The sequence below is a fragment of the Scomber scombrus genome, chromosome 14 (assembly GCF_963691925.1).
Source record: "Scomber scombrus chromosome 14, fScoSco1.1, whole genome shotgun sequence".
Taxonomy (NCBI): Eukaryota; Metazoa; Chordata; class Actinopteri; order Scombriformes; family Scombridae; genus Scomber; species Scomber scombrus.
In genome coordinates, this window is record NC_084983.1 from 27,708,805 (window position 1) to 27,734,132 (window position 25,328).

The 25,328-nt window shown below is 38.7% G+C and overlaps 1 protein-coding gene across 1 annotated transcript in view; it reads left to right on the plus strand.

Moving 5' to 3' along the window:
• grk6 (G protein-coupled receptor kinase 6) overlaps window positions 1-25,328 on the plus strand; it is a 70,244-nt gene that overhangs the window by 36,518 nt on the left and 8,398 nt on the right. The window contains exons 3-8 of the mRNA XM_062433295.1: window positions 1,940-2,052; window positions 7,766-7,843; window positions 8,973-9,073; window positions 17,296-17,388; window positions 20,067-20,130; window positions 23,781-23,921. Of these exons, the coding sequence (XP_062289279.1) occupies window positions 1,940-2,052; window positions 7,766-7,843; window positions 8,973-9,073; window positions 17,296-17,388; window positions 20,067-20,130; window positions 23,781-23,921 (590 nt within the window). The remainder of the gene's footprint in view (window positions 1-1,939; window positions 2,053-7,765; window positions 7,844-8,972; window positions 9,074-17,295; window positions 17,389-20,066; window positions 20,131-23,780; window positions 23,922-25,328) is intronic.

A 25,328-nucleotide genomic window follows, 5' to 3' on the forward strand; every position in this document is an offset into this window, starting at 1 on the left:
GAAAGGAAAAGAGGAAGGGAGGAAAGAAGGAAAGGGGAGGAAAGAAAGAGAGAAGAAGGGATGGAGGAAAGAAGGAGGGAAGAAAGGGGGATGGAGGAAGGAAAGAAGGAACAGTCAAAACAGACGGGGTCAATTTGACCCGGGAGGATGACACAAAGGTTAAACTAAACATCTCACCCACATAGAGAAACTTTCAGCACCAACACTTTTTATCAGCTTCCTCTAGAGACAGAGATCTAATGAATGAATCTCTACTTTGTCTCCTTTATTATCATGATGCGTTAACTACAAACACACGTCTGTATACTTTTGTTAATGACTTTTTATTATGACACTGTTCAGTTTAGTATCTGAGGGCAGGTTCAGCGGATTACAGCTTATTTTAATACTAATTTGCCTAAAAGTGTCTCAGACGTGAATACATGCTGTGTTCAGAACCAAACAGCTGCAGCTTCGTTAATGATTCAGTAAAATTATTCCATTTCCCCTTTCTACACGTTCTGTGACCTGTGTGAGCATGAAAAAGGTATTTTTAAATATCCTTTCTGTGTTCTGTTAACCCTGTAAAGTCTGAACCATCTAATAATGACCAGGAAATTATAACTCTATGAAACTGTGATTGTTTATTGGACCTTCTGACAAATAATTAAATAACACTTTGCATATATGAGTTTTGTTTTGTATCATATTTCATACATCCATAGCATGTTTTAAACAAATGAAAACATATTTAATACAACATTTTTAAGCCCTTAAAGCTCCTGCATAGAGCTCATATCAGCCACAACATGAAATACAATAAACTGAACAGATGAACAGATAAATGAGCTTCTATACCTGCTGTATCTAATCTGATACACTTTCAACAGGAATTTACCATAAAATAAGATACTAATTATTTAGTAATTCAACATTGCATCAATCCAGTAACTATTCCTATTGAAGTATCAGTAACTATTTCAATGTTCTTCTTACTTTAACTTTTTATAAACTGGTAAAATTGTGTCTCACTGATTTACAGCGTTGAAATAAAAAGCCCCCTGGTGGTTTATCTGTGTACTACATGTATCTTCAACAGGTATTTACCTTAAAATAAGATACTAAATATTTAGTAATTCAACATTGCATCAATCCAGTAAATATTCCTATTGAAGTATCAGTAACTATTTCAATGTTTTTCTTACTTTAACTTTTTATAAATTGTGTCTCACTGATTGACAGCGTTGAAATAAAAAGCCCCCTGGTGGTTAAACTGTGTACTACATGTATCTGATCGTATATATCAGGTTTTTTACTCTGATGATGTGGAGCTCTATAAAACTCATGGATCAGATATGATTCAATTGATGTTACAGGAGTTAAAAAGGTCTTTTAAAGACTTTGAGGTAACTTTGCAGAAACACTGGATGAAGACATTCATTGATTCATGTTTGTATTTTGCTCAAATTTGAGAAATTTCATTGAACGACTTGTATGAAAATCACTGAGCTGCTGGGCAAGTTTGATCCTCACGTTTCCCCCCCCCACTATATGCCAGAATATTTGTGTATTAATGTGTTTATATATTTAATTAGCAGTGTGTCAGATTGGTGCAATTAGTGTAATTGTGTACCCTCATTTAAAACCTTTTTATTTTTATTTTAAAGAATTATTTTTTATTTAACAGAACGATATGCATATGAAAGTTGTAGTTTTGATGTTACTATTTACTTTATAGGCAAAGAAGGTAAACAAATAACATTAATAATGATAATATAATAATAATAATGTAGGAGGAGAATAAAAGTCATGACTACTCTACTCTGAGTCAAAAGGAGAAAGTTCCTCCCTGAAGTCATTTTCACACAAACTAAACCAAAAGTTTGGTGTTACAGTGCGATAAACATCATCATCATCCTCAACCCTCTGTGTGTGTGTGTGTGTGTGTTTTGCCCAACAGAGAAGGACTACAGCAGCCTTTGCGAGCGGCAGCCAATCGGACGCTTACTCTTCAGACATTTCTGTGAGACTCGCCTCGAGCTGAGACGCTGCGTTAAGTTCCTGGACGCCGTGGTAAGAAAATAGAAAGAGTGTGTGTGTGTGTGTGAAGAGCCTTGTCCCGAGATGCCCCTGTGATGAGTGTGTGTGTGTGTGTGTGTGTGTGTGTGTGTGTGTGTGTGTGTGTGTGGGAATGAAGGAGTGAGATGGGTGGGGGGCTCTCAAGGACTTGTGTTTCTTTCTTCCCCGAAATGCTCCTCAGTTCCAGCTATAGACGGGAGGTGTGTGTGTGTGTGTGTGTGTGTGTGTCATAGGCTACTTTTGAGGACCAGCTTGTCCAACTGGGGACAAAAGCTGTGTCCCCAATTGGGAAAATGCACATTTTTGGGGGCAGTGGTTAGGGTTTGGGTTTGGGTAAGTCTCCAGAAAATCAATTTAAGTCTATGTAATGTCCAGTGCAATGCCCAAAAGTGACCAAATCAGAAGGAGGAGAAAGAGTGATGGGGAGAATGGATGAGATGTTGGAGAGGGAGTTAAAAAAGGACACATATTCTGCACATATCCAGGTGTAAAAGTTCAAAGAGCTTTAATGTCTTTGTTCAAGTCAACAAAATTATAGACAAACATTTATAACTGACATAGCTTCATATGTAAAGTGTCTGTGCTGCAGTTGGGTGTGTAGTGCATTAAAGAGTGTGTAAAGTACTGGGCATGTGCAGCAGTTATATATATATATATGTGTGTGTGTGTGTGTGTGTGTGTGTGTGTGTGTGTGTTAAAAAGTATGTAGTGACTCCTGTTATTACCCTCTTGGGGGAACAGGTGTGGAAGCAGTGTTCAATAACACCACAGGCTTGGGAAAAAATGTGTTTTTCTTCCTGGAAGTCTGAGCTGTGACGCTCCTGTATGTTCTTCCAGATGGTTGGAGAAGGTGAACAGGTGCTGGTATATTTATATTATGGCGCCCTTCTTGAATATATTTGCATGATTTCCAGTTAAAACTCCTTATTTATCTTCTACTGGTCCTTTATGCAGCCGCTAAGTTCAGCATCTGTCTATTTACAGGCCGTTTTAGCTCCTGTCTCTTTAATTACTAAATAATCGTTGGCAGGGACTTCGACCTTTGTGCTGTGGTTCTTTAAAGAGTTGAGCTGTGTCTAGTATGAAGGATTCATTAAAGTGAATTCAGACATTTTCTTCTAAACACATTAAATAGGTCATAAATGTATTTCTAAAAAAGGTGTAAAAAGCATTTCAACCATTTAGATTTGAATTGTGGAGCTAGGCTTCACAAACTGTGTTTCAACATTTCTGTGTCTGGATTTAATGGGCAGGTCTGAAAATCACCTGCTACTACTACAGTCTACAGTTAGCCAGTTAGCTGAGTTACCCACCAAGCTAGCCACCGAGCTAGCTGCCAAGTTAGCAGCAGAAAGCTCTCAGACCTAGTGTCCATGTTTGTGGTAGAGGTGGTGACTTTGATTGACAGGTGACACTTGATAGGGGGCGGGGCTTCAGCGCACTCGGCTTCTTTGACTCTGAAGTAAGTTAGCCTGCTAGCTAGCTGACTGGAGGGAACATGATGCAGACGAAGCCACACAAAAGTCCAGCGTGGTTTAAAAGCTTCCAGAAAGTAAAGGATAATGTTGTCAGGTGTGATATAATATGTGGAGCAGAGTTGAGCTATGGTGGCTTCACACGGACAAAAAGCTGCTGTCTGCTGTGACGGTTACTGAGGGAGGCGGACCTGACGCTAATCACCAAACTAGTACGTTAAACATCTGGAACAAAAGTCTCAGAGAGAAAACTAACGTTACGTCTCTCATTGCTAACATGATGGTAAATGCTCAGCGTTGTTTATGACTGGGAGAAAATAATCCACACTGATGTATTTTTAGGGGTCTAAGGATTAGGAAAAACTGGTTATCATTTAAATTAATACAAGTTTGTGCAGTTAAAGCTTGTTTGTTATGAATATTGAAAGTTATATTTAAACGCATTATTTATTCAGCTCTTGTTGTTGCATGCAGCGGATATTCGGTTATTCATCGGTTATACCCACCATGAATAAATGGGCTCATACACAACACTAAAGCTGCTAAGTTTGATTTTAGTGCAGTTTAGAGCTCTTGTTGACGCAGTTACAGTTGGGAGGAGTAAACAATATATAGGAATGCCGGTCAATGAGGGTCATTGACGTTTCTTTGTGTCCATGTGGTTTAGTTTAAATTTAAAAGGGTTAAAATGGGAAAATAAACGTATGAATAACTTGCACACATTCTTTGTTTGTGGACCCAGCATCAAATTTCTGCTTTTAATCCATTGTGAGAGAATATATTAGAGGATTATGGCAAAAATGTCTAAGTGGTGTAACCATAAAAACTTTGTTCCAAATAATTCAACTTGCTTAAAAACAGTAAATTGTGAATAAAACACCATATCAACTAGTTTGGCCTGATCTTACATTATAACTTTATATTAAATAAAGGTAATGGAATACAATTGTTCTAAATATCACATTTACTCTGGTTACCATGGAGATCAGGAACCTGACTGCTTTCTTTCTTTCTTTCCTTCTTTCTTTCTTTCTTTCTTTCTTTCTTTCTTTCTTTCTTTCTTTCTTTCTTTCTTTCTTTCTTTCTTCTAGGAGGATAAAATATGTAATATGTATCATTCTTTTGTGGTTACACCATTTGACATTTTCAGGAGCATTCAGTCTTACTTTTGGTGAAAAATGGTGCAAATGTCATTTCAAATGATATAAAACCAACAAAAATACTAAATGTACATTTTAACAAACCTGATGCTGCTTTTAAAACTATTGTTTAACATATTTTTGAATTGCTCATCTTGGCAACCCTTATTTATCACTGAGCCATGTGTTAGATCCAATTTAATCAGTCCATAAATGAAACTCCATTGAACTATGGAGGCAGAACAGTTGTTGTTTTTTTTGTGTGTGCATGATTTTGGTGAACTGGCCCTTTAAATCTCTGTGTTGTTTTTAAAAGAGGTACTGCTGGAAGATTAAAGTTTGTTCTCATGTGGAGAATTTGATGCAGGAAGTTTAATTATCCTAAAAACGCCTCCGACGCTCACGAGTTTGGAGGAAGTGGATTTAATATCTGTTTAATGAAATACAGGAACTGTTTGACTTCTGGGAGCAAAGGAGAGAAAAACTGCGTCAGTGTGTCGTCGCCCTTTCTACCTCGTGTGTTATATGACACACACAAACGCACGCACACACAGACACACACACACACACACACACACACACACACACACATACACACACACACACTTTCTATTGACTTCTTCTGTCTCATTGAACGGCTCTGCTCACTTGAGGAATGTTTCAGTCACACTGTTGTTTTTATTCCCATCCGTGTGTGTGTGTGTGTGTGTGTGTGTGTGTGTGTGTGTGTGTGTGTGTGTGTGTATGTTGTCCTCATGGATGCTGTTTTGCTTCATTTAAAGGTGAACTGCCGATAAATGATTACATGATTGTTTTTTCCTCCTCCTTTTTCCACACACACACACACACACACACACACACACACACACACACACACACACACACACACACACACACACACACATTTTTATTTAAGTCACTTTTGGGGACATTACCTAACCTTAACCTAAATCACTGACCCCAAAATCTGTTTTTTCCCCCTCAAAATGAGGACACAGCTTTTGTCCACACACACACACACACACACACACACACACACACACACACACACACACACACACTTAAAGTCTAACTACAGCAGCATATATGCTCTGTACTCAATAACACAATACACAGGTAACAAGGAAGTTAAATGGGAAAAACCCCACAATGACGTGTGTGAAATGACTCATTTATTCACTTATTCACTCCTCCCTGTGTAATTAACACTTAGTAGTTTCATCAATAGTGAGCAGATATCACTGACTAATTGTTTTCATTTTGAGTCATCATCAGCTGGAGAGTAGTAGTACGACTTCTTATTTTCTTGGTTGTTTCCTCTTTATAACCTGTTTTTTATAAAGAGGAAAAAATAAAAAGATGGATTTAATTCCCATTTTTGTATATTCAGGGTTATATTAGGAAAAGTCTACCTAGAAGAAATCTATATAGGGAGTTTTTACATCTATCTATCTATCTATCTATCTATCTATCTATCTATCTATCTATCTATCTATCTATCATGATTTTACACATTGTGCAAAATCAGAAAAACTGAATATCGCCCAGCCCTGACTTGATTTGACTCTTTTATCAATCAATCAATCAATCAATCAATCAATCAGTCAGTGGATCAGTGGATCTCTGCTGTCAGATGTGATGAGTGGAGGTGGAGAGGTCACATCCATCCACAGTCTGACCGAGCGGCTCGTCCAGCTTTTAAAAACACACACGAAGCAATTACGCTCTCCTCCTCCGCCCCGCAACTGCTTCCTGTCTCTTCTCTGAGAGGACGAGATGGAGAGAGGGAGAAAATGAGATTTGAACCGTCTCCGCTGTCACTTAGCGTTAGTTTACAGGCTCTCGCTGCGAGACGGGTGGAGAGGAAGCACTTTGTGAGTTTTCCAGTCAGGCTCAGTTTACTGCAAGTCATTCGACGAAGGGAAAGGATGGATGGATAGGCGGAGGAGGAGGAGGAAGAGGAGGAGGAGGAAGAGGAGGAGGAGGAAGAGGAGGAGGAGGAGGAGACAGAAATCGTGTCGTGATGCTGCAGGGTGTGGAACAGGCCAAGCAAACTCTTCAATTAAATCTTTAAATTGGGTTTTGTGAAGTCAAGACCCCTGAGAGGTCTTCATAGAGAGAGCCGCTTTAGCAATATATAATTCAATATTATTGTTTATCGACTCTCAGTGCAATCATCATGATGCTGTGATCAGATTGTGCAATGATAAGTCAGTGAGTCACCAACTATGTGGATCACTTTAATCTTAATTCTCTGGTTTCTTTAGTCCAGGGTGTCTAACTCATTTTAGTTTTGGGGGGCGGAGGTAGAGCGGTCGTCCTCCAATTGGAAGATTGGCGGTTCGATTCCCGGCTCCTCCAGTCCACATGTCGATGTGTCCTTGGGCAAGACACTTAACCCCAAATTGCTCCCGTTGCTGTGCCAACGGTGTATGAATGGTTAACTTCCACCTGATGTGCAGGTTGGCACCCTGCGTGGTACCCTGTCATCAGTGTATGAATGTGTGTGAATGGGGTGAATGAGAAAGCGCTTTGAGTGGTCGAAAAGACTAGAAAGGCGATATATAAGTACAGTCCATTTAGTAGTATTAGTAGTAGTGGTATTTGTAGTAGTAGTATTAGTAGTCGTCCATGTAGTAGTGGTGGTAATAGTCGTAGCATTAGTAGTAGTAGTTTCAGTTTTTTTGCACATTATTTTGTGCTGATTGACACCCTTTTTGCACAATGTTCAATATCTGAATGTTTTAAATATGAACACAATATGTATTCATTGTTTTTAACCCTCACCCTTAAGACAGTGAATCACCAACTATGTGGATCATCTTATTCTTCATTTTCTGGTGTCCCTAGTCTGTGACAGTAAACTGAATATGTTTGGGTTGTGTGCTGTTGGACGGGACAATACAAGACATTTTAGGTGAATTTTAGTTTGGGTATATCAGAGAAGCCACCTCAATGATTTTGTTTGTTAAGAACAAATAAAATGCATCCAAAGGTGATTCTGGATCCGTTGAATTTGTCTAACGGAGGGACGATTTAAGAAGGAGCTCCTGTATCTAATCTGTGTGTGTGTTTGTGTGTGTTTACCTGCAGGCGGAGTACGAGGTGACTCCAGATGAGAAGAGGAAGGAGTGCGGTCAGGAACTCGTCGACAAATACTTCAACCCAACGGTACGCTGCTGTCTCTCTGTTTTTGTCGACTCCGTCTGACACATTAAAAAGTATTTTATGTTAATTTGATAAAGTCCACAAGAGTGTTAAGTTAAGTATCTAATAAAGGTGTTTCATAGCAGAGTTTTGTTATAAAAAGCAATTATATACATATCTGGCATCATTTTACACTATTTTGGATAATCCCATTTTTAAAAATAATTTAATTTTGTATAATCCTTTTTAATATCAAGCATATATAATCAGTGTTCCTATGCAAATAACTAGTGGTTTAATGTATGAACACAATAAATTGAACAAAAGTAACATTTTTATTTCATTTTTTTAATGTAAAAACATTCATCTTACGGTGTTGACAAACTAATGGAGAAGGAAACTGATTACAAATATTATAAGCTTTAAGGGAAGAAGGTTGGTGCTTGATTTAGTTTCTGGTGATGGTGTAATAATAATAAATAAGTACACTAACAATAAAAAGACAGTAGTAGTAAAAACTAACATTATGCACAAGAGTAATATTAGTGTTGAATGATACAATACCTGAGCTTCATATTGATATTACAAAGGTTTTAAAGTGAAAAAAATAAATATATAGTGCACGTTTTAAACTGAAGTATTAGTATACCAAAAATACTGATATTGCATAGTTATGTACATTAAAAAAGTTCAGTTTGTCAGCTGTGTGAGAGGTTTAATGGAGACAGTGCTAGTTGTACAGTCAACACTTTTCAGCAGGAAACTATTATTAGATATGCCAGAGTGTCCCTGAACGCACCACCAAGTAAGGCAAACAGTCCTGGTTCATCATCACTTAGCAGGAAGCAAATCTAAAGTATCTGATTCACTTCTGATCTTCCTTTTTTCCACAGAGAAAATTCTTGTTGTTTTACATTGTTATGATTTAAACGTGCCAAGTTAGCTAATTTGTTTTGCACGCCTGAGGCAGGTTGATGTTGAAACTTTCACCTTTGAATGTACAGACACACACGCACAAGTCTGAACATGCAGAACGAGTTAGCGAGTAATCATCCATCAGCAATGTCTTCCGGCCTCTCCTCTGAGAGTTTACTGTTAGGGTTGAGTCATAGTTCTCACCTGGACTAAATGTTTTGTTTTTTTTGTGATGAAGTCAGAGGACCATGTGCCAGAAGTGGAGGAAGGTATGATGGCTCCGTGCGCTGAGAGGCTGCAGCTGGAGGCCTGCAAAGAGCTCTTCAAGGACTGTACCAAGTAAGAAAACAGAGCTCCCAGCAGTTTGATCTACTCTGTTCAGCTGCTTCCAGACCAGGAATCTGTAACATTGCTGAGTCTGAGCTGTTCAGTCATGATCTTTGTCTTATTTTTGACCCTAACCCTAATTTGAGTTTTTTTAAATGACATTAAGAGGAGTTTACATTCATACACATCTTGATTTCTAATATTTAAGACAAATGTTAACCGATTAATTTAGTTAAAATAAAGTTTAAATACCTTAAAGTGTAGAGAAACAACACATTATAATTTAAAGAGGGAAAATGTATTTAAACAGTTACATTGACAGATAAAATATGACATTTTAACATGATTTTTGTGAATATTTTTTATTATTTTATTGTTTTTTATGACACAACGTCGACTTTTAACAAGAAAAAATGTGGGAATGGTTTATTTTTTTACAGATTTTTTTCTTGAGCTGTTTGTGACACCAGAGAAGTTTTTTTTTATCCCTCTGTTGGTTCATGAAGCGCTGATGAAGTCCATGTGACTTCTTGTTAATTTATAATTAATAGGTGTGACGTTTTCTTAGTTTGGACCAAATGAAACTAAACTAAAGTTCAAGTTTACAACGTCACTGATTCCAAACTGTAAATGCTTGATAATATGATGCATATTAGGTTAATACACTGCAGCATATTTAGGAAACTGCCCAAGATGTAGAAAAATCATAACTGATTAAATTGACTGACTTTGTTTGTGCAAATAAAACAGATTCTATCAATTTCCCACGACTTAAAACATCCCCTCACACAAAGAGTGTCAGTGTTCGCTCTCATCCCAAAATATCACGACTATCATCCCTCTTTCTGCGTATTTTCCATTCTCCGAAACACTTTAAACCAAATCCTGTAGTACTGCTACAGTCGTGCATTCAAAAAAACACATAAAAAAACCAAGCGCTGCTGGCCCTGCAGAAATGTGACAGAACACTGACCTGAATGTCTGCTCTGTCTCCGGTGGTGGTGGGTTTTATTTTTTGGCAGGGTCCCCAGTCTTTCATGTCACAAGGCCCTGGTCCAAGTGAAGTCACGGGTCACTGTGACTTCACTTGCTGAGTCACTGGTGTTGACTTTGACATTGGACTATTTGCTGACGAATCTGAAGTCGTCACACACACGCATAGTCATCACTGAAGTCTATTATCCGGTAGATTACGTTTATGAACGGGATATTATATCTAGATCTCACAGGTGCTGTGTCTCAACCATAGACTGTATATAAGAAATGGACGTAGCATCCGTGACGTCACCCATTGGTTTGTGGACTGCTGCTCGGAGGCCAATAGTATCGGATCTGAGCAGCGCCATCTTGAAAATTTCAGGTGCATGCTGGGAAAAATAAAAACACGGATTCTACTTATATGGGCATCAGGAGGAGCATGAGGACGGAGCGGGGGAGGTTGCGAGGGCTGGATCTACCACAGTCTACACCAGCAATCTGGTGATGCCAACCAAGTTAGCTGTTACGACTATAACCACAAAACTCCGGAGAAAACTGTCAGGAAACAAGTTCACGGCTATTTCCTGCAGTCTATCTGTCCGCCCTCCTGAACCTGTGAACCAATCAACCTGTCAAACACGACGTAGCCACGCCCTAATGCATACCCTGCTTTATCGTCACATATAAAATCAGGGAGGCCAAAATGTCCCAAATGAACATCATACCGCATTGAAGAAGGCTTTAAACTAGCGATTGAGAACATAAACACATTTTGAAAACGTTTACTGAGGTTAGAAATCAAGTGAGAAGTTGGTGAATTCTCCATTGACTTGTATAGAGACGGAAGTCCTTTTGACACCAAAACGGTCGCCCCCTGGTGGCCTTTTGATAGAATGCAGTTTTAAGTTACTTCCGCGTTGGCCTCATTTCAGAGGACCGGAACTCTTCGCCTGGTCTCAACGCTGTGTTGTGCTTGAAGTTTGTATTAGTATATATCTTATGAATATATCTTAGTCCAAGATCAAAATAAGACCTTATTAAACCCAAGCGATCCATACTGAGGGTGTATGCAGGACGAGAGAATAGCACAAGGGTGAATTCTCTTATATTGAGAGCATAAATTAGTCATTTTTTCCTCCATGGCCCATCCCTGGCTCCGTACATCTCCCTCTATAAAATCCCTATTCCGACTAAACATTTCCAGTAGTTATGGCGCTGGAGTAACTAATCCCAGGAACTAAACTGGGAGCCAAAAGTCCCCGTTATGTGTTCCTGTTTGTATTAGTCACCACATGTGAAGCACCAGGAATATTTAGATTGTGGACGAAACATAAATGTAGATTGTAGGCTTGTCAATTCTTTCACACTGTCAATGTAAAGGTATTTTAACATAGCACATACTAGTTTTTATTTACAATGTATTGTTTTAGGTATTTTATTTTTGACATTTCCTGTTAAGTGGACATGTTTTATTTTGAAAGAGTTTTGACGAATGGAAAAAAGGGGTAATTGATGATAAATTAGTGGTAAAAAACTAGGTTAAGAGAAGCAGGACATGGACCATAAGGAAAATAGGGGAGAGCTGAAAGTGGCAACAAGGTAAATTTGTATGTCAAATAAAGCTAATGGGTAATGCATAGACTTATATGTGTTGTATTTGATAAACAAAGGAACTCCTGGAACCAATACAATGATTCAGACCACCACCAGTAAAAGCTTCCTTTATTCAACTGGGGCCACAACCAAGTTTGAACAAATTCATACTAACAAGTAATTTTTTGGAATTCATTTGACTGTTTATACTGTAATGTGTCTCAGATACAATGTGTTGTGACTGTCAGCATGTATGGCCAGCGATGTCTCGGACTGGGTATTGGTACTCAATGCCTTTTAAGGTATCGACAGAAATAAATCAATACCAAGTATTATCAAAACATCTCCCGTTAAACGATACCTGCCATCGACCCTTTTTGCACCCTGAGCTAGAAAATATGACTATTTGTGTATGTACTTGCTCACAGCCAATCAATAATGAAGTCGTGGTGAATTTGAGTTAGCGTGCTTAGCAGTTCAGCAGCCAAGATGCCACCAAAACGCTCTAAAGTGTGTCTACACTACACGCCCGAGCGAGCTGACCTTTTAATGTTCCCAGATTATTTGTTTTTAAACAAGAACCGTGTAAAGTAAAAGTGTCTCCATTAGGGTTGGGCATTGGTCTTCTATACCTTTTGAGGTATCGACCGAAATAAATCGAGTAGGGCTGGGCGATCATTGCAAAAATCAAAATCGCGATTAATTGAACTTTTAACCTCGATTACGATTAATGAACGATTATCTCCTCCCTTGATGCACAATTATGTATTTTCACAGTTTCTTTAGTTTTGTATTTTACACTGCTGCCCTCACACATGAGGATCTTTAGGGAGTGAAAATAATGATGTTTTAAGGCAGGGGGGTCAAACATGAGACCCGTGGGCCAGAACCGGCTCGCAGAGGAGACCAATCCGGCCCACTTTCCTTCCTGTCTTCTTTCCATCCATCTTTCCTTCCCCCCTTCCATCTGTCTTTTCTTTCTTTTTTCTTTCTTTCTTTCTTCTTCCTTCCTTCCTTCCTTCCATCTTTCCTTCTTCCCTTTCTTCCTTCCATCCGTCCTTTCTTTCTTTCGTTCTTTCTTTCTTTCCAGTCTTCTCTTCCTTCCTTCCATCTGTCCTTTCTTACGTTCTTTCTTTCTTTCTTTCTTTCTTTCTTTCTTTCTTTCTTTCTTTCTTTCTTTCTTTCCAGTCTTCTCTTCCTTCCTTCCTTCCATCTTTTCCTCCTTTAGGGAGGTAAAATAATGCTGTTTTAAGGTGTGACGCTATGGTTAATGTCTAGTTTACTTGATTAGAACTATGTAAAGATCATGGTTTGGGTTCAAATGATCATTAAAGATATGCAACCTTTGCTGTCATGGCAACAGTGAACACCACGATTAATTGACATGAGCAAGATTGAGTCGATTAGAGTTTCTAAATGTCGGTTTCTATTATTTTTCGATTAATTGCCCAGCTCTAAAATCAATACCAATTAGTATCGGAGCATTTCCTGTCAAACCATACCTGCAATCGATCCTTTTTGCACCCAGAGCTACAAAATATGACTATTGTCCATCGGTGATCACAGAGAGCATCTTAACATTCAGTAAAGTCTTTATATTTTCCTGTATGGTGTCGTACAGCTGTACTGCATCAGATGATGTTGTAAAGTTGATGCCTCACTTGTGGTAAGCTTGGAACAATAGTAAAAAAGTCAAAATCGCCACAAAAATCTTGTTCAGTTTTTCCTATAAGTACAATAATCAAACTAGAGCTGGCATTAGAATCAGCTCCACCCTCTCGTCCAATCATGGTCCCTCCTGGCTAAAAAAAAAAAAGGGTCAACTTGAGGCTTCAAAAAGGGAGTGGGTGATGGGGTTTTTTTGTGTGTTTTTTTTTTTTTTAACATTGTATTACAACAGATGAAGAAATAAAGTTTATCACAGATGACATTAGGTTTTTACTTTTGTAACACTGGATGTGCTCTTTAGTATTTACCAGATGAGGAAGTTCAGTTCATAAAATACAAAACAAAATCTCCTGAATAACAACAACAACAAAACATTTCATGGTGCAATCAGGATTAAGAAAAGTAGAAAGAAGAAGAAGAAGAAGAAAGGTGCATCATGATAATTACACAAGAGAGCAATGACATCAATAAACGTTTGACATTGTTCTTGTTCATGTTGTTTCTGATGATGAGGAAGAGTTTCTTGGTCCAACGACACTCACACATTGAGTAACATCCTCTCGAGGCTCTGTTTTTGCATGTTGCGTAGGAGTGAAGCAGCACAGAGGCCAGTTTTGTTTCAAGTCACATCAAGAAATGACTAATTTACTACACTTCACTATATGAACTCTGCTAACCCTGAACTCAACTAGCAGTCTCTTTATCGGGTGAATAAGAAGGCAGAGGATAAGTTTGATGGTATTCTTTAGTGTTCTTATTGTAAAATAACAAATAAAATAAAATTGCTTTTATTTAACTGCAAACCTCCTTGTAATTTGAGTTCAAGGGTCTGATCTTTCAATTTCTCATTTCAGTTCTTACTAGAAATGTGTATGAGCCCATTTATTCATGGTCGGTTAACTGGTGGGTATAACTGACTATTAACCGAATATCTGCTGCATGCCGACATTAACAAGAGATAGATATATAATAAACCTAAGACTAACTTTCAAACAACAAGCTTTAACTGCACAAACTTGTATTAATTTAAATGATAATCAGCCTTCATTTCTTTATACAAACACATTAATTAAAAGAACAAATCTTACAGGCTTACAGATCCCTAAAAGTATAACAGCGTGGATTTTTTTCCTCCCTGTCATAAAGGGTTAGGGTTGAGCATTTCCTTTACAATCATGTTAGCAATGAGAGACGTAACATTAGTTTTCTCTCAGAGACTTTTGTTCCACATTATCATTATCCTTTACTTTCTGGAAGCTTTTAAACCACGCTGGACTTTTGTGTGGCTTCGTCTGCATCATGTTCCCTCCAGTCAGCTAGCTAGCAGGATAACTTACTACCGAGTCAAAGTAGCCGAGGTCAGCAGTAAAAATTCACTGTGTCAGATTCAACTTCAACACAAGAAGTTTAGAGCTCCTCCTAGTGGCTGAAAGTGAAAACTGCTCTCCAGTAGCTGTTGATGAACCCTTGATAATAGACTACACAGCTCAACTCTTGAATAAAAAAACAATGAACCGTGAACAATTATTTGGTTATTCGGTTTTAATGACCCATGCCCATTTGGAAACCCTAATGTAATTAACAGGAACAAGCTATTTACTACTTTCAGCTGTTTATTATTATGTTCATATATAAACAGTACCAGAGTACCAAAGTAATGAGAAATATTTTACAATTGTTTTTGGTCATGTTTTGTTAATTGATGATCAAAATAGTTGCTAGTTTTGTCAATTATGTTTTTATATTGAATTTTAAAGCAGGTTTAATCATTACTGTTTATAATAATGTTTAATAGTGTGTAATATGCTGGGTGTGGCTGCAGCTTCATGGTTTTGGTTCATAGTGGAGCATTTAGCAGCTAATGATCCAGATATTTCCCTCAGGAGTTTATGTCATGTCTCTTTTTTAAATGTTCTTATGTACAACAGCATATTGTCTTTGCAACACAAACACACACACACACACAAGTTAAAAGCTCAATTAGGCAAATTTAGAGGTTCAGACTCCACCACAGCACCAGTAACAGCATGCTCAGAGAGTGTCCTCATCTCCTCCGGGTGAGAAGAACAACACAATCCATGAACTTTTATATTGGTGATATCACTGCTTCATATTCCCTGATACCAGTTAGATGTTGCTCAACAGTAAAGTTTCACACTTCAGTTGGATTTCAGCAATAAAAGTGACTTTCACAACAGGATTCTGTTATTGTGGCCTAAAGGTTAGACGTGCTGCGTTACAGCTGAAGGTTTTGTTTATTGTAATTATTGGACGAGTGATGCAGGAGGTGCAGCAGGTAATACTGGTGTCTGATCAAGCCTCATGATCACAGTAAAGAGCGTTCATATGAGTAGAAACATGTGTGCTGATCAACCTAAACCCCAACTCTACTCCCTGATGACACAGTGATGATGAAATAAAGCAAAGTGGAAAGAGAGGACAACAGTAGAGAGAGAAAGATAAGAGGTGGTGGTTAAACCATCTCATAGAGCTGCCTTTCACCTCATACCTGATGCATGAAATCCTGAAAAAAGTGTTATTGTTATTTTTATATATGGACAAAACAGGCAGCAGCAATAAAACAACATAAAACAGAAGATAGAAAAATGGAACAAACCCAAGTTCAAACCTGCAATAACTTGTTTTCAGCATTAACAAGAAGTGAACAAAAACGCTGGCTTTGCAAATCATCACCCACTTTTAAGATGACGTGTTGAACTTGGCACACAAATGCTTATTTCAACATCTTTTTATTGTTTTGTGGTTGTTTCTAAAGTGGCCATAACAGCTATTCTTTATAATAACACTATCTGATCTGTCAGTGTGCGAACTGATGAACCTACAGTGAATTATTAGTGACTCCTTCTCGCCTATAGGGGGGATCAATAAAGATACCTTACCTTACTGTACATTACCTTATAGTTATCTGTAGACTAGCTGGTGAACATAGTGGAGCATTTAGATATTCCCCTCAGGAGTTGGTAGAGAGTAAAAACTGAGCTAAAAGAGAGAGAATATTGGACTTTACATTCAGCAGGTGGACAGAAACACAATGAACTAATGAATGATAATGTTGTTCCATAATTAATTTCCAATCAATTCAATTAACCAATAGTTTAGTTCTACTCTGTACACATAATTGAATCATTTTTTAAAAAAGAGGTTTTTGTGTGAAGTTACTCTTTAAAGCAACTAGGCCTGCAACCAGGCGGGGAGTTCTGGTCGTCTGAAATGATGCCAACGTGGAAGTAACTTAAAACTGCATTCTATCAAAAGGCCACCAGGGGGCGACCGTTTTGGTGTCAAAAGGACTTCCGTCTCTATACAAGTCAATGGAGAATTCACCAACTTCTCACTTGATTTCTAACCTCAGTAAACGTTTTCAAAATGTGTTTATGGTCTCAATCGCTAGTTTAAAGCCTTCTTCAATGCAGTATGATGTTCATTTGGGACATTTTGGCCTCCCTGATTTTATATGTGACGATAAAGCAGGGTATGCATTAGGGCGTGGCTACGTCGTGATTGACAGGTTGATTGGTTCACAGGTTCAGGAGGGCGCTTCATGCTCCTCCTGATGCCCATATAAGTAGAATCCGTGTTCTTTTTTTCCCAACATGCACCTCAAATTTTCATGATGGCGCTGCTCAGATCCGAAACTATTGGCCTCCGAGCAGCAGTCCACAAATCAATGGGTGACGTCACGGATGTTACGTCCATTATATATACAGTCTATGGCTGCAACTAACCATCAATAATCTACAGCAGGCCTCAAGGACAAAACACATAGAAGAATCAACTGCACAAACATTAAGGACATGTGATGCTACAAACTGTAAAATCAAAAGAAGAGAAGACAAACATCAAGAGAAAAAGCAAATCCAAAAAACTGTCTGAAAAGGAGCAAATCTTCACATCCAATAAACCAGAACCAGAGACTGCTTGACCCATTTTTTCTTAATAAATAACTTCAATTACTTTGTGTGTGTGTTTTCCAGATTGATCCACGACTACCTGAGCGTGGCGCCCTTCGCAGACTACCTCGACAGCATGTACTACAACAGGTTCCTTCAGTGGAAATGGTTGGAGAGGTAACATTTGACGTCATTTCTCTAACCTTCCCTCTCTTTCTGCAGCCTTTTTCTGTCTCTTATGTACAACAGCACATTGTCTTTGCAACACACACACACACACACACACACACACACACACACACACACACACACACACACACACACACACACACACACACACACACACACACACACACACACACAAGTTAAAAGCTCAATTAGGCACATTTTAGAGGTTCGGACTCCACCACAGCACCAGTAACAGCATGCTCAGAGAGTGTCCTCATCTCCTCCGGGTGAGAAGAACAACACAATCCATGAACTTTTATATTGGTGATATCACTGCTTCATATTCCCTGATACCAGTTAGATGTTGCTCAACAGTAAAGTTTCACACTTCAGTTGGATTTCAGCAATAAAAGTGACTTTCACAACAGGCTGCTGTTATTGTGGCCTAAAGGTTAGACGTGCTGCGTTACAGCTGAAGGTTTTGTTTATTGTAATTATTGGACGAGTGATGCAGGAGGTGCAGCAGGTAATACTGGTGTCTGATCAAGCCTCATGATCACAGTAAAGAGCGTTCATATGAGTAGAAACATGTGTGCTGATCAACCTAAACCCCAACTCTACTCCCTGATGACACAGTGATGATGAAATAAAGCAAAGTGGAAAGAGAGGACAACAGTAGAGAGAGAAAGAAAACCTGCCTTTCACTTCGTACCTGATGCGTTAAATCCTGAAAAAAACATTTACTGTTAAAAAACGGTGTATAAGTCACATAAGTCTATTTTGGTTGGTTTCATGATGGGAAAAACACTTTTCTATTAAAGACTGGTTTATATGAATGCACCAGTAGACACATAAGTTTATACTCCAAAACTTTCTCAATTTACTTTTATTAGAAACACAATAAAACACACATATTACACCTGAAACAGTGTGATGATTTAACTGAACTGGACCAGTATATTAACCTTTGTGTCGTCCTCCCGGGTCAAATTGACCCCGTCTGTTTTGACTGTTCCTTCTTTCCTTCCTCTCTTTCCTCCCTTCCTTCTTTCCTTTCTCCATCCCCCTTTCTTCCTTCCTTCTGTCCTTCCTCCCTCTCTCCCTCCTTCTCTCTTTCTGTCCTCCCCATTACCTTCCTTCTTTCCTCTGTCCTTCCTTCCTTCCTTCCTTCCTTCCTTCCTTCTTCCTCCCTTCCTTCCTTCTTCCCTTTCTCCTTCCTTCCTTCCTTCCTCCTTTCCTTCCTTCTTCCTCCCTTCCTTCCTTCCTTCCTCCCTCCCTCCTTTCCTTCCTTCCTTCCTCCCTCCTTTCCTTCCTTCTTCCTGCCTTCCTTCCTTGACTCTAGGACAACAGGAGGGTTAACTGGTCAAAAATATTATGATACTTGATTTTGTCCATATCGCCCAGTTCTATTATTTTTACATATGGACATAAAAGGCAGCAGCAGTGATGAATTTCAGAAGAACAGAAGTCAAGTTCAAACCTGCAATAACTTGTTTTTTTAGCATCAACAAGTACCAGTGACCAAAATGTGTCAGCTGAAAGTGAGTTGAATCATCTCTCACACAAATGTCTCAAATCGTCACATCTTGAGAAGCTGCAAGCAGCAAATTTCTGGCATTTCTTCTTCATCATGAGGTTACGGTGAATCAAAAGCTGCTGCAGGACTTCTGTTAACTCTTCCACATCAAGCATAGATACGACTAACACAGCACATATACTGTTGATTCAGGAGTTAACTCATGCTTTAGAAATCTCAGGTTCCCACAGGTGTTCCTGGGAAAATGGGAGCAGCAGATTCCTGGGAGAAAATTCCTGGGATTCAACTGTTGGTCTTATCTGATGTGGTTCAGGTTTTAGTTTGTTGGTGGAGAGATGAACCTTTAAGCAAAATAATGAATGTTATGAGTTCACTGAGTTTGTTTAGAGACAGAGAAAGTTTGTCCTGGTTTCAGAGCTCAGTGATGCTGTAAAGTTAAAGGTTTGCTTGTTAAACTGTCAGCTGATAAAAACACAGTTTCATCTCTGAGGATCTTCGATTAGTGACATCAATATGAGGCAGTGATGTTTCTTTTTTGTCCATGTGGTTTAGTCAACTTTATTTTTTTATTTTACATCCCAATTTCATGTGGGCTGGATCATTAAAAAGATGGAAGGAAGGAAGAGAAGACAGGAAGAAAAGATGGAAGAAAGGAAGGAAGGAATGAAAGGCAGATGGAAGGAAGGAAGACAAAACAGAAAGAAAAGAGGGAAGGAAGGAAGAGAATACAGGAAAGAAAGGACAGGAAGGACAGGAGAGAAGACAGGAAGGACAGATGGAAGGAAGGAAGGAGTGAAAGACCGAAGGAAAGAAAGAAAGAAAGGACAGATGGAAGGAAGAAAGGGAGGAAGGAAAGATGGAAGGACAGAAGACAGGAAGGAAAGTGGGCCGGATTGGACGCCTCGGCGGGCCCAGTTCTGGCCCACGAGCCTCATGTTTGACTCCCCTGAACTAACTGATTAATTGACCAATTGCATCAGTAAAAACATCTGCTGCCAAACATCTCATCCTGCTGACTCTCCTGTACGTTATGTTTTATTCGCACTCAGAGCAGAAGGATAAATAGTTTTAATCGAACCTTTTATATGAATTATTACAGAGTTAGTTATAAATGATTTCTAACATTTCTCTCTGTGTGTTTGTCCGACAGGCAACCGGTGACGAAAAATACCTTCCGACAGTACCGAGTTTTAGGGAAAGGAGGTTTTGGCGAGGTGAGTAAATATATATATTGTGTTTTTATTGCATCAAATCAACAAAAAATGGAAGAAACTCACAATATAGAAGAGAATATCTAACTGGAGAGTATAAATAGATATTAAGATACATTAGAATAATAATTAGAATCAGTTAATTTTTTCCCCCAATTACGTCATCACTGCAGAAATTGTTACATTATTGGCAAATGCACTTTATGACATCATCAAGTTCTATTACATCATCAGGTTCTATAATATCATCAGGTTCTATATTACATCATCAGGTTCTATTAAATCATCAGGTTCTATATTACATCATCAGGTTCTATTAATCATCAGGTTCTATATTACATTATCAGGTTCTATATTACATCATCCGGTTCTATTAAATCATCAGGTTCTATATTACATTATCAGGTTCTATATTACATCATCAGGTTCTATTAAATCATCAGGTTCTATATTACATCATCAGGTTCTATTAAATCATCAGGTTCTATATTACATCATCAGGTTCTATTAAATCATCAGGTTCTATATTACATTATCAGGTTCTATATTACATTATCAGGTTCTATTAAATCATCAGGTTCTATTAAATCATCAGGTTCTATATTACATCATCAGGTTCTATTAAATCATCAGGTTCTATTAAATCATCAGGTTCTATTAAATCATCAGGTTCTATTAAATCATCAGGTTCTATTACATCATCAGGTTCTATTACATCATCAGGTTCTACAAGCTCTTAAAGGTCCTGCATAGAGCTCATATCAGCCACAACATGAAATACAATAAACTGAACAGATGAACAGATAAATGAGCTTCTATACCTGCTGTATCTAATCTGATACACTTTCAACAGGAATTTACCATAAAATAAGATACTAAATATTTAGTAATTCAACATTGCATCAATCCAGTAACTATTCCTATTGAAGTATCAGTAACTATTCCTATTGAAGTATCAGTAACTATTTCAATGTTCTTCTTACTTTAACTTTTCTAAATTGTGTCTCACTGATTGAGAGCGTTGAAATAAAAAGCCCCCTGGTGGTTAAACTGTGAACTACATGTATCTGATGATGTAGAGCAGGAGGGTCAAACTCATGTAGTTCAAGATAGAAGGAAGGAGGGATGGGAAAAATAAAGAAAGAAAGAAAGAATAGAAAAATGGAAGGAAGGAAAAGAAGACAGGAAGAAAAGAAGGGAGGAAGGACAGAAAAAAGAAAGAAAGAGGGAAGGAAAAGAAGACAGCAAGGAAAGATAGGGAAAAGGGGAGGAAGTACGGAAGGAAGAAAGAAAGAAGGAAGGATGTAAGGAAGGGAAGATGGAAGGAAGGAAGGATGGAAGGAAGTAAAAGAAGAGGAGAAGGAAAGATGGAAGGAAGGAGGGAAGAAAAGATGGAAGGAAGGAAGGAAGGAAAAGAAGAGGAGAAAGAAAGATGGAAGGAAGGAAGGAAAAGAAGACAGGAAGGTAAGATAGAGAAGAAAGGGAGGAAGGACGGATGGAAGAAAGAAAGGAAGGAAAGAAAGAAAGGAAGGGCAGAAGGAAGAAAGGAAGGAAAGATGGAAGGAAGGAAGGAAAGAAAAGAAGACAGGAAGGAAAGATAGGGAAAAATAAATGTGTTAAACCCTGTTACATGCCGCTCTGAAGAAAGAAAGGAAGGAAGGAAGGAGGGAAAGAAAGAAGGAGTGGATGTGTTAAACCCCGTTACATGCCGCTCTGAATAAAGAAAGAAAGGAAGGAAGGAAGGAAAGAAGCACTGGATGATAAATGTGTTAAACCCCGTTACTCGCCGCTCTGAATGCTTCCTCTGTGCTGCTCAGCGACGTAATCACAGCAGCCTTTTGATTCCGATCCGAAGCCGATAGCCGATTACACGGACTAGCGGCGGGTCATGAGATAACGAGACACGATAACACAGCGTCCCATGAAATATATATATATGTTCTAAGCTCGTAACTGCGTGCTGTCAGTTAGGAGGATAAAAGGTTGTTTCTGTTTTAAGAGGAGCTGACTGGAAAAGGTCGGCGCCGCTTTATTATCCAATTATCTGCTAAATGACTCAAACTGTACTTTACTAAGGAGGAAAACAGGGAGGAGGTCCTCGAGTCAAGGAAGGAAGGGAAGAAAGAAGGAAGGAGAGAAGGAGGAAGGATGGAGGAAAGAAGGAAGGGAGGAAGGAAAGAAGGAACGAAGGAAAGGAAGGAGGAACAAAGGAAAGAAGGACAGAGGAAAGAAAGAATGGGGGAAGGTAGGAGGGAAGAAAGAAAGAGAGAAGGAGGGAGGGAGGAAAGAAAGAAGGGAGGAAGGTAGGAGGGAGGGAGGAAGGAAGGAAAAGAGGAAGGAAGGAGGGAAGGAAGGAAAGAAGGAAGGACGGAGGAAAGAAGGAAGGAAGGAAGGTAGGAGGGAGGGAGGGAGGGAGAAAGGAAAAGAGTAAGGAAGGAAGGAAAGAAGGACAGAGGAAAGAAGGAGGGAGGAAGGAAGGAAAGAAGGAGGGAGGGAGGAAGGAAGGACAGAAGGAAGGAAGAAAGGGGGATGGAGGAAGGAAAGAAGGAAGGGAGGAAACAAAGAGAGAAGGAGGGAGGAAGGAAGGAAGGAAGTAAAGAAGGGGGGAAGGAAGGAAAGAAGGAAGTAAGGAAGGAAAGAAAGAACAAGAGGACGGAAGGAAGGAAGGACAGATGGAGGGAACATTTACCCTAACAGATGAAAACATTGGTTAGAAAATTAGAAAAGTCATCAAATGTAATAAGTTACATTACTTTGATGAAGTCATTGAAATATTTACATTACTTATTACATTTTAAATAGAGTAACTAGTAATCTGTAACCTTTCCTAACTCTGAGTTTATTCCACAGTATCAGTTTCTTTTAACCTTTATATTTACAATCCTCGTCTTGTTTCGGCTCCTGATCTCTGAAATGTGAAAAGTCACAAGTTGACTCTTTATTCAGAGAGCGTACTGTACATCATGTGATGTCATGATTTACTTTATTATACTGGCACAAAGAACATCATGATTTATTTAACCCTCCTGTTGTCCTCGAGTCAAGGAGGGAAGGGAGGAAGGAAGGAAGGAAGGAAGGAAGGAAGAAAGGGAGGAAGGAAGGAAGGGAGGAAGGAAGAAGGAAGGAAGGAGAGAAGGAAGGGAGGAAGGAAGGAAGGAAGGTAGGAGGGAGGGAGGGTGAAAGGAAAAGAGGAAGGAAGGAAGGAAGGGAGGAAGGAAGAAGGAAGGAGAGAAGGAAGGAAGGAAAGGAAGGAAGGACGGAGGAAAGAAGGAAGGTAGGAGGGAGGGAGGGAGAAAGGAAAAGAGGAAGGAAGGAAAGAAAGAAGGGGGAAGGTAGGAGGGAGGAAAGAAAGAGAGAAGGAGGGAGGAAAGAAAGAAGGGAGGAAGGTAGGAGGGAGGGAGGAAAGAAGGAAGGAGGGAGGGAGGAAGAAGGAAGGAAAGGGAGGAAGGACAGAGGAAAGAAGGAAGGAAGGAAGGTAGGAGGGAGGGAGGAAGGAAAGAAAGAAGGAAGTGAAGAGTTTATGAAAGAAGATTATTAAGATACGGCAGATTAAAGAAGATTAAATATGTTTCTTTTGTGTGTGTGTGTGTGTGTGTGTGTGTGTGTGTGTGTGTGTGGTGTGTGTGTGTGTGTGTGTGTGTGTTACCTGCCAGGTGTGTGCGTGTCAGGTCCGGGCCACGGGGAAGATGTATGCGTGTAAGAAGCTGGAGAAGAAGAGGATAAAGAAGAGGAAAGGAGAATCCATGGCGCTCAACGAGAAGCAGATTCTGGAGAAAGTCAACAGCAGATTTGTAGTAAGTGTTTTTATTTTTTATACATTTTATATTTTATCATCGTTTAATATTAATGTTAAAACATAAGAAGACAAATTAAAACAGAGGAATACTTACTGCTGCATGAAGGCTGCAACAAGTAATTAATCAACAGGAAATAATGAATACATCATTTTAAGTCATTTATTTTCTAGTTAGTTACTGGTTACTCTATTTGTGTGTGTGCGTGTGTGTGTGTGTGTGCATGTGTGTGCATGTGTGTTTGTGTGTTTCCATGTGCGTGCGTGTGTGTGTGTGCATGTGAGTGAGTGTTTGTGTGTGTGTGTGTTTGTGTGTGTGTGTGAGAATGTGTGTGTGTATGTGTTTGCATGTGTGTGTGCACGTGTGTGTGTGTTGCGGATCTATACCTATGTATATGTGTGTCTGTGTGAATGAGTGTGTGTGTGTGTGTGCACGCGTGTGTGTGTGTGTGTGGACGTGTGTGTGTGCATCTGTGTGTATTTGTAATGATGTAAGATATGATCAGAGTTATAGTAAATCATGAAATGTTCATTTTGAATGTATTAAAATAATAATAAGAACTAAAATGAAATGAAATGAAAAGGAAGAAGCAAAAACACTTATTTAATCCTCCACTATTCACTAATTAATAATATTTCTCTATATATTATCTCTCTCTGTACTATAAATGTATTCTTATATATACATATTGTATATTTATACATGTAAACACAGAGGTGGGAAGTAACTAAGTATTTGTACTTAAGTATAAAACTAAAGGAGAAAGTAGTGCATTTTTTATTGGGGACTATTTTCTGAGGCGGAGGAATAACTGACATGTTTGTTTATCTCCAGATTTGATTCCTTATATAAGTATAAAGTATAAAGCAGAGATGCTTCTCATATCTCCGGCTCAGGTTTCAGCGTGTGTGCGTCAGTGAGACGTTGATGTGTGGAACTTTAACAGCAATAATAATTAAAAGACAACAGACTTTGGTGCTTTGCTTTGATTCTTTTTCCTGCTGCTTATTTGATTTGGACGCTTGTCAGTCGGCTCGTCGTTGGATCTCAGAGCGGACGAGTCCCTCAGGGTTCAAACACACACAACTTTATTTAAAAAAGATCTGAATGTGTTTAGATGTTGGCAGCATTTTGGTTTTTTTTTGGGGTTTTTTTTGGTTTTGGGGACGTGCAGCAGCAGCATCAACGTTTGTTTTTATTAAAATATCCGAAAATAGTCATAAATGTTGTTTTATTCACATCCTAAAAAAACACAAAGATTCACAGAAACAGAAGCTGCAACCAGACAGCGTTTAATATTTATTACATTAGTAATATTTAACATTTATTACATTATTCATATTTAACATTTATTACATTATTCATATTTAACTTTATTGGTGAAATAACGTAGAAAATAATATAAAA